The following is a 10,475-nucleotide window of genomic DNA, read 5'->3' as shown; positions in this document are numbered from 1 at the left end:
TTGTTTTCGTGTAGCATTCACACAGGTGAGAAGGATGTATAGTTGGCGATAGGCGGCACTTCGAACACGGTACGATAACCGTGTATCCCCTACATAAAAAGTCAAGTCTCTGGTGCATTCGGTCACTTCTTCAGATTTAGCGGTTTTAGTGTAACCTACTATTTTCAACCAATCAAAATTAAATTAAACGGTCATGTACTGAATGCAATGGATGCCAGAAATACGTATTTATACCAGAAAAGAAAATTCCTCTCGATATTCGAAAACTGAGCAGATAGGCGAAGACTTGAAAATATAAAATTTTATATTCTGAAATTTAATATTCTGCATGAAAATTCGCGTAAGAGAGAGGTGCTTCATAAATGGGTACTGCCTTTGCTTATAGTGGAACGAAAACGTCGGGACAGAAGTCGATCGCTACAACAGCGAAAATGTGGGAACTGCAGTTCGAATTTCCGTCACTTTCACGGTATTCTCTAGACCTGGTCTGCAGTTTCTATTGTTTGCTTACAAATCTCGAAAAGATGATATATGCAAAAAGATATAGACCGAATGCCGACTTCATTGCCGAAACTGCAGTGTCTGTTGAGAGTTCTATCTATTCACTCTATACAAAAGGGCATCGGCATGTTACACATACACCGACATACCTAAAGAAGTTTTAGAAAATGTACTCTCTGAAGTGGATATGAGAGCCCCTGCTATCAGCAGAGAATTCCAAAAGAAACGATAAAAGACGACGCGTCCGGATGGCGTCTCTAATGGGACATTAAAAGTCGCACTTCCAGAGGGACTTGAACATTTTGCAAAAATATTTCAAAAACGCCTTAAAGCAAGAAAAAAGAGTGCTTTGTCATGAGTATGGAAACTCTAGAGGTAGATTCTCATCTTCATATGTCTGCCAGGTCGAACACACTTAGTAGATTAGGTCATAGATATACAAAGAAAAAATTTTCTTTAAAGTTTATTTCAAAAAAATTTTAATGTTTTATTTTTTTTAGTAATAGACAAATTTTTAGTTTTCTTATTAAAGTCAAACTTTTTATGTGATAAGATATAATTTCAAAATGTGTGTATATACAGCAAATTTCGTGGGATATTCTTAAAGAGATAAACTCAATAGGTTTGAATTTGTGCAATAAATTAAGATAATTAATTAACGTAATATCTAAGAAGTCTCTAATATGGAAGAACTTGATGTAAAATATTGAACACAAGTGTAGTCTTTTCATAGCTAACATTAAACTTTGTGTATACTTGGTCTCATACATTCACGCTAAGAATGCACAGTTACCTTAAGCTGGCAAATTCCAATATTACCGTAACTGTACTCAGAAGTACAAAATGCAAAATGCAAATCAAATACAACATTAGCTGTCAGCTGTGTTATTTTTTTCAAAAATTATAAACATTTATAATGAAAAATTTATGAATATATACAACGAATAAAATTTCGCAACTATCGAACAAACTTTTAAAAGAAAGTTTCCGTACAATCACGGCTAGTCGGGATCTTAATTATATGTAAGACATTTCTCTTGGTTATTAATTATTAATTGGCACTTTAGTGAATTTCGTAAAAAATCTAAAGCACATCTACGTGTATGTATGTGCGTGTAAGTAAGTGGTAAACTAATAAGCAATAATGTGAATAATACTTTTTTGTAAATGGTGAGTTTTCAATTTATTTTCTCACACAGAACTTATCACTGAAAAGTAATACTATTTCATTAAGCACACATATGCTTATTTTCTACGTTGGCTTTTAATGCATTTGCATTATGTTTATTAGTAAATTATTTACAGTCTTCTACCTATATATTAAATACTTTAGTAAAAAAAACTCTTAAGCTACTTTCGCGGCTTCCCCATGCTTTTCTCTTCTTCTCCTATATTTTAACAGCGGCATTTGTTGTCCCATTACCACCACTGTTGGAAAGATTCGGGATGTTATTGTTACTGTTGCTCTTATTTGGCAAATTACTGTTGTTGGTACTTTTGTTGTTGTTGTTGCCTGCATTGTTTAGATTGATGTTTTGCCCTCGGATCAATTCCATAAACTGATACGGTACGTGATAGTTTTGTCCTTTATGCTCGACAATTAAGTGACCGCGACAAGAAGAGGCTCCAACCACAGTAACAGTTTCGCCTTTCTTCAATTGCTCGGGTGGTAAATTAGATAGAGTATCTTCTGGGAAAGTCATTTTCATAACGCGATTCTGTGGAAAATTCAATTTAGAATTCCCAACAATTGTGTAATTGCGTGACGGCGGCACGGGTGGCGGTCTTTCCTGTAAACGATGTCATTATTACGTTTACTTAATTTGTATTAAAATTTATCTTTGAATGGAAAGATATAAAGGAATAGAGTCTGCAGAGTATTTTCAGAGAGGCAAATAAATCCATGGAGCAATAGTGATTGCATTTAAACTTTTCCGCCGCTTATATTAACCTTAAACAACTCGAATCTAGATAAGGATAATTTGGTTTCATATTTCAAGAAATTCAAGTAATTACCTAGAATGACGCTCAAAGGTCGTAATTTTGCGTCCAACTACTTCTTCTTCTCTTCGTTGTACATTTATTGCTGAAATCTAGCCTTTTCTGTCCTTAAAGTCACTTTGGCTATTTTCGATTATGCTGTCTATGAAGTGATTAAAAGTTTTTCATAGTAAGCGAAAAAAATCGCACTCTATGTGCTTTTTTTGTGTCAACAACGGATGGATGGAGGTGTACTCGTTTTATCAAGACATTTGCAACATGTCCATCTATCCGTCCATCTACAAATACTGCACGTACGTAAGTATTGAAAACGAGACAAAGCGATCGAAGGACACGCCTTCAGTGACACGTAAAGTGAAGGCCGCTCTGTTTTCAACTCAAAAAAAAAAAAAAAAAAAAAAATTTGTTTTTGTGTCTTATTAATCATTACAAGCTACAGCAAATGAAAATAGACAAAATTTCCCCATATGTCGAGGCGGTTGTGCCTATACAAAAAAGGAAAAAATCATCCACGCTTAAGAAAACTTGAAAACCCTTTTGCAATCCCTTCTGACCTTAAAGCGACGTTTCCATTTACTATTTGCATTTTTGTATTTATTTTATCGTGTACGCTATCAAAATAAAAGTATATTTATAGACTGAGCTAATATTCTGTTGCTCCTTCCATAAAAGGGTTCCTATGGGAAATATGTCTTTCCTTTGAAATATAAAATATAGTTTTTGATAATAATAGTTAATGATTTTTGATATTTTATTACGATATTCGAATACGGAAATAAATACGGCTGGTTGTTCTACTTGGGAAGTTCGACCGTATGTTATTTCCTGTGTCGGACCTATTAACTTTAATAATCATGTGATGTATGTATATAAATACACAGTTGATCAGCTTAAAATTATGAATCGAGCCATGACCAAAATGTGTTAGAAAATAGTGGAAAATATTTTGATTGATATATATTTTTCCGAATTTTTCTCATTAAATGTCTTTTTCAAGTGAAAAAATGATCAGAATGATCAGATGCATGCAAACACCTGATAGAAAACAATGTGATCTCGCAACAATTCAAATAGCTGATTTCAGACGGATAAAATTGAAAAGGGTTGTTCTAATTTTTTGTTCTTCTAACTTTGTTCACTTCATATTTAAAATATTTGATGCTGCGAGTGTTGAAAGGTTTTAAAACAACAACGTCTGCTTGACTTGACTTGAACGTATGCCACTCTGTGCTGATATTTCGTCTTTCAAAAGCCGTTTTATGTCGACGTCGATGATGCATTGAAAAGACAATCATTACATTAAATAATTTGCAGCTACTCATAAGCGAAAAATGGCAATGGAGGAGTTGACAAAGAGGAGGTAGTGGAAACAATCCACTCATGTGTATGTTAGATAATGCGAACATATGCTAGGTTGCTGCCAACATGTACAAAGGAAGCAAAATAAGCACTAACTCGAAATATATATTGCTTTATGGACCACCCTAATGGGAGAAATGAATAAACAATCGTACAAACAAACGAATAGACTAGTAATTGAGCGGCATGTTCTTATACACTAAGGACACATTAATTTTTTGTTTAAATTGCTATTTACCAAGTCCAATCCAAATAGCGTGCACGTTTGTTGTATTATTTTCGCATCGCATTTCTCATTTGGATCCGGGGGCGGAGTGCCAGCAATTGGTTGCGGTCTTGGCCTTGTGACAGCGTTTTGGTTAGTGGTTTTCGTTGATAAGCGCTGTCCAGATGTCGATGTTGCCGATGGCGCCCCCAAACCAGTTGATGTTGCTGTTGCTGAAACAAAGATATTGTGTGTGTAACAAGCTAAATACCGCAGGGGCATAGTTAACATTTATAGCATTCATATATGCAAGCAATGTTCAATAATGCTATTAGCCTCAAAAAGTTTTGCGCTTTCTAAAACTTTTGAACTTTCTATGAAAAACAAAGTAAATAAACATGCGGTAGTGTAGGTTTTTTAAACAGGAGGAGATAGAAAATGCGGACAATTGGGCTGGGGATAGCTTTAATTAATGTATAAATGTTAGTTCAATGATTGCGCGTTATATACATTCTTACTTGAAAGTTGAATGCCATTGTGACTGGGATTGTTACCGCTGCCGTGGTTCTTGGTAAGCTTAATTGCCGTGGGTAGTACCAGCAATCCGTTGTTATGAACCCGTGATCGTTGATGTTTAACGGCACCCATCTTCTTTCGCCATTGCCAGCCTCGCCACGAAGCTTGTATTAGAGTGGCACTCTTGTTGCGAATTTCCGTTCTTAAGTGTTCTAAATGCTGACGTATGCCTTCGCTTAAGAACACGTGACGTTTGCCAGGAGCCCAGGCTAAAGTGACAGACCCCTCCACAACAGGTGGATTCTCCATAGCGTACTGCAGTATCATATTGCAACACTCTTCCATTTTATCTTCGCTGCGCCTTACCAAGCAGAATGGAGCCAGCATGCGATAACGGGCATTGAACTGTTTAAATCGCATGCGATGGGGAAAACCAGAAGCCATTAGATTAACAGTTTCCAATACTTGCAGCGACCGTATCTGTCTGACCACACACATACGTTCGAAGCAACCAGCTCCCTCAGAGGAATTGCTCCGTATGCAACGTATAAAATGTGGACGCGCATGCACCAGAGTGCGAAGGAGATTATCCAGGCGTGTGTGGAAATCTTGAGTAAGCGTGGACACCGGTTCATCACCATTCAATAAATCCGAATGGGAGGTGGGTGCAATACGAAAACTTAGACCTCTAGGTACACTTTGCAGAGCAAACAAGGCCTTTAATTCGGAACCAAATAGATGAGTAGCAAATCCAAAATTACAGGTATGCTTATAAAATACGGCTACTAAATCATCGGGCACCACGTCGCGATTAGTATCAAGAAAATCAGTGGCATCGTATTCTACACGTCCGGCAAAATGACGTATTGTAAACATACGAGGATCATGCGGTTCACCCGTATGTTTGCTCTCTAGACGCGGTGAATTTCTGTGTTGCACTTTAATTTTCACGACATAACTTTCGGCGGTTCCTCGCACTGAGCACTCAGCATCCAGCATACTAAGTAAACCGGTACGCAATGAAGAAATCAAATCAATACAAGGTACATTGTCCATATGACCCTAATAAATATTTGTAACAATCAATTTCAAAATTTTCATCAATTTCATCAATTATTAATTAAAATGTTTTCCGAATTTTTTGAGATTTTTAAGATTTTGTAACTCTTGAAAGCTTTATGTTAGATATTCTCACCTGCCCATAGTCAACTTCTGTGTCACAAATTATGCCTTCGTCGCGGCAAGATTCAACTGAACTTTTAAATATATGTGTATTGTAAAAGTGCTGCATTGTCTCCGCACATAAATTAATGCATAGATGTTCTAGTTGAGCATGTGGCGTGGGTTGCTCGAAACCAAACATGTCTAGTATGCCTATAAAACCATCTGTTGCGTGACGGACGGCATTGTTGAGAGCAGCCATCGATTTAGAACCGGAATTTCCACCTATTGTGGAGGCATGCTGGGAATTAATATCGGCCTGATTATGTACCGATTCATTGGAATCTGAACTTAAAGTACCAAGAGTGGAACCGAGACGTTTTAGACTATTTGCCCGCCGAACGATAGTGGCGACAGTGCGACAATACAAAGCCTTTGCCAAGCAATCTCGTGTCATATTGGACATGTTCGCATCACAAACAGATTTAATAAGTTGACCGCGCGCATTATGGGTACGCGTCGTCAGCCCGCGGCAAAGTGCTGCCGGCGGTACTCCCAACAAACTGGCAACTGCATTTAATTCAGATTCCCCCTTCACATCAACTTCGAGGTTCTGAAAACAAATATTGACACCATTTAACTTAGCAAAGAAAGAAAAGCTCACGCCCCAAGTCGCATTAAATACATATTTTACATAGCAGTTTAATTTAGGCCTAAACAATAAATTGGTATCTCTTCACTATAGAAGAGATTATATGGGTTTCTGCGTTCTGTAGGCGATGTAATGAAACCCATGAACGACAGCATTTAATCACTTTCCTCCTATCTCTCATCGCCTCCTCAGCGTAACTGCTGACTTTTGTACGGACCATATGGACACACAATGCAGTATTTTAAGTTGTGAAATTTTTGTTACTCACTCCGGCCGTAAAAAATATCTGATATAAGATTGGAATTCCCGAAGCTAGATATCGCTTTTCGAATATTCAAAAAAATAAAAAAGGCTTGTAGGATGCAATGACTAATATGTACGTAACGAAACACAAGTGACCTGGTATCGAAAAAGCAACAACAAGTATTTAATTGTGTATCCAGAAAGAAGATAGGATACGATTGTGCTGTTAAACAGCGCAAACAATGACAGGGGCGACGATAATCTAACCTCGGTTAAAAAAACCGAATTAACATTAGACACCGAATTAGAACAGAATTAACATTAGGTAAGTGTTTTAAAAGGCGTTCATGAATGCGTAGAGAGCTTTAGTGTGTTATGTTGCACCAATTAGAGCCAGTTGCCACATAGAGGCTTGCTTTACTTGAGAACGCTTACATGGGAAGCGGCAAAAAAATTAAACGTACGCAGTCAAAGTTTTGTAATTTAAACCTGTTTAGAGGTTCGCTTTTCGTGGGACGGTTATATGAGGTTAAGTTCAAAAAATGGACCAATCCCATCCAAATTTTGCCCATTATTTTCCTATGCCGAAATACTGTTATTACTATTACTATTATTACGATATACTTATTCGGCGCATTTTGTAGAGAAATTTGTAAATTGTAAATTTACAAAATTTTGAATAACAATTTTTCCAAAATAAAGTGCTGTGTCGATTGCAGTCCTAAAGGCAGTCCAATAGAATGTTTTAGTTACAGAAAATGTATGATAATACATAGTAGTCAGTGATACAACTCTGTTACGTATTGCGTTGTTCAATTCACGCACTATTTTTCGGTATCCTTTTTCTGACTTATTTATTCTAATAACATTTTTTCAGCTATCATTACCAATATATATGGCTCAAGCCACTCTACTTGCCACGTCTTACTCAGATTGAAACACTTTTTTTGTATATGCTCTAGGATTGACAATTGTACAAAAAGATACTACTCGCCTTATTCTTTTTTCTTTCTCTTCTTAGAATTAAGTTACGTTTCTCACCTGTCCATCAACGAATTGCACATTTCCCAAAAGCAAAACGGCCGCCAGCACTCGTACCACATCCAAGAACGGTATGCCTAAAATACCCAAACACGTCTTCCAGGCTTGAAAGCGCGAAGCATCGTCCTGCTCATTTTGATTTATGTCACCATACTGCAAATAACGTAAGTTAGTCGGCGAATATCCTTCTAAATTCAATTTTATGCGTTCTTCGCGATTTAATCCTGCCAGCATTTGATAGAAAATGTGGTAGTTTTTTTCTTTATGCAGCGGTCGTATAACGCGCGTCTGATCCAAAAAGTAACAATGAATTTTTGTGCGATATAAAGCACCATCTGTAACCTGGACCTCAATAAACTGGCCAATACGACTGGATTCAGAGTTTGAGGTAGTCTTTGCCGAGCCCAACGATCGTAATACCGTGAAGGCGGCAGCTAAATGCTTGAAAGCGTCTGTTTCGGGTCCTCCCCCAGCGACAGCAAATAATTGACGCAACAATAACATAGAGCAATGAGTTTTTCCCGCTCCTGATGTGCCGGATAGTATAATAGCTTGAGGATAACCTGTTTCCGCCTGTTGTCGTACAGCTTCTTGCACAATTTTGCGAAGCTGTAAAGCCAACGGTAAAGAACGTGTTGAAGAAAGAGTTAGGGGGTTGCCTACATCCAAATACGGGTTAATGGACAGCAGTATCGGCCCGACATTCGTCTGAAAATGTTAATTAAAACAAAGTTTTATGAAAAAAGAAATTAAATGGTCAGATACTTAGTATTCAAATAAAAGCTCAACTCAACTAAAACTATTATGTCTAAATTAAAACTTACACTGAAAAAAATTAATACAATTCGCTTAAGGAGAGAACTGTAAGATTTTAGGAAAGCAATTTTTTTAATCTTTTTTGGCTTAATAGTTGATATATTGAACTCTTTAGAACATTCGTGTTTATTCCTAAGCACTCAATAGAGTATTAAAGGTTCGCTCAACAATTTCCTCCAAGATTAATGCTGTTATTTTATTGGATTTCTTTCTATCGAAGAAAAAGTCAAAACAAACGCAATCAAAGTGATTTTCCTTGTTAAACATATTTCTGGAAGCAACAGAGTTTGCACTTAAGACATATTAGACGTGCAAACTATATGTTTGTGCCGTATTTAAAAATAAAGACGATTGCTTTTCCAGCATAAATGAATTCATTGGTATCATCCGCGAATTTTCAAAAAAGGCCACGTAACACTTTTCTTTAAATATTCTTTACTTTCCCGTTTTTCTTCAGGCTTACTATTGATATGGCAATTGGCTATTATTTTCATTAATTTTGCTTTACATTAGCCTTACAAAAAAAATGAGCATAATTTTGTCTTATGCAAAGCCATCTGTTATCTTTACAGAACTTTTCGAATATTTTATAAATTATTTCATTGACTATTTCTTTAATATTGACTAGTTTACAACCTACGATATTATCTTTGCTTGGTGTAGTGCTAGTAGTGGTTGATCAGTGTGACAACAAGCACGGGTTCGTATCTCGTAATCAGCGAAGAGGTTTTTTTCGTTAATAAGAATAAACACGCATGGTTCTCGTGATGATGGCAAAATCAGGAGGGTAATTTACGACTGAATACAACATTGTTTGAAACTAAGCAAATAGTGGCTGAGCGAGAACTGCTTTTTTTGTTTGTGTTTGATAAATATCATTCAAAATTTTTTAAAAGTCTCAGGCTGTTTGTAAGACATGAATTGTCCTGCCTTTTTTTGTGCAAAACTAGCAATTATATTTTTTAGCACTTTTGAATTTATATAACAATTCGTTTTTTTCTTCCTTAGCTCAGAGATTTACTATTTCTTAGATATTCCATGTGCAATATTCCGTTTTAAGTGCCTTATTTTGTGCTATTATATAACAACGTTTATATATCGTACACCACGAGGGTGTATGAAGTTTGTGTGGATGTAGGTAAAACCGTCTTTCATTATACCGATCGGTTTAGAATTACTTTCTGGATCTAAGATTGTCGTTCAGTTTTCTTGCGTTCAACCAAGTAATTTTTGAAATATTTTGATAAGATTTGGTGCACTTGCTGCTTATGGACAAAGGATAAACGCTTTGGAAAATCGTTCAAATAGAACAACGTTTTCGACCGCTTTCCATATAACACCTTATTTTAAAAAGTCGTTATATGAATACCTGTAGTGTATTAAATGATGGTGGTCGATTATAACGCTTTTATTTGTTTTTCTTTCATAATATTTTAAAAATTTTTATCATATGAACTTATATACATATAAATATCTGACGACTACGAAAGAGGATCGGCATCTCTTTGCGAGCGTAACTTATAAATTAACGGTTAAAATGTGATGAAATTTTGATACATTTTGTTGAAGTAACCAAAATATATATGGTTTTCTCTTTGGTGATTCTCTACGTATTTTTCTAACACTGGTCTAATAGTAAAAGGAATTTTCTTTTTTATACTATAGTTTTTTATACTATAGTAGTAGTTTTTAGACTATAAGTTCGACAGGCATCTTCAAATGGATTCAGAATGTCAAACTATTCTTATATCCGATGGAATCTCCAAAGTCTAAGTACAACAAACGAAATAGTATCACAGTTATATTTTCTGGTGTTCAAATATGTATGTTTGTGGCTACTAGAAATAAATTCAGCACAAATAATAGTAATAATAAAAATTTCATCCGCCTGAGTAGCCTAAGGCGAGGAATCTCGACTAGCAAGTCAATGGTCGCGGATTCGAATCTCAAGTGCGGTGGAGTTTAATAAAAGCCGATAGC

The 10,475-nt window shown here is 36.0% G+C and overlaps 1 protein-coding gene across 9 annotated transcripts in view; it reads right to left on the bottom strand.

Annotated features, from left to right (window-relative positions):
• Positions 1 to 1,029: 1,029 nt before the first annotated feature.
• LOC119640394 (unconventional myosin-IXb) overlaps positions 1,030 to 10,475 on the bottom strand; it is a 73,091-nt gene continuing 63,645 nt past the window's right edge. For 4 of the 9 annotated variants that reach the window (XM_038038395.1, XM_038038397.1, XM_038038396.1 and 1 more), the window contains 5 exons: positions 7,680 to 8,387; positions 5,778 to 6,356; positions 4,585 to 5,644; positions 4,100 to 4,299; positions 1,034 to 2,291 (listed from right to left, as the gene is read on the bottom strand). In XM_038038395.1, coding sequence (XP_037894323.1) covers positions 1,890 to 2,291; positions 4,100 to 4,299; positions 4,585 to 5,644; positions 5,778 to 6,356; positions 7,680 to 8,387 — 2,949 coding nt within the window. In that variant the 3' untranslated portion in view covers positions 1,034 to 1,889. Of the gene's footprint in view, positions 2,292 to 4,099; positions 4,300 to 4,584; positions 5,645 to 5,777; positions 6,357 to 7,679; positions 8,388 to 10,475 lie in introns of all 9 variants that reach the window. The other 5 variants (XM_038038392.1, XM_038038393.1, XM_038038398.1 and 2 more) reach the window with 3 other exon arrangements.

This window comes from Glossina fuscipes, unplaced genomic scaffold (assembly GCF_014805625.2).
Source record: "Glossina fuscipes isolate IAEA_lab_2018 unplaced genomic scaffold, Yale_Gfus_2 121, whole genome shotgun sequence".
Taxonomy (NCBI): domain Eukaryota; kingdom Metazoa; phylum Arthropoda; class Insecta; order Diptera; family Glossinidae; genus Glossina; species Glossina fuscipes.
This window is presented reverse-complemented; position numbering and strand designations above follow the sequence as displayed.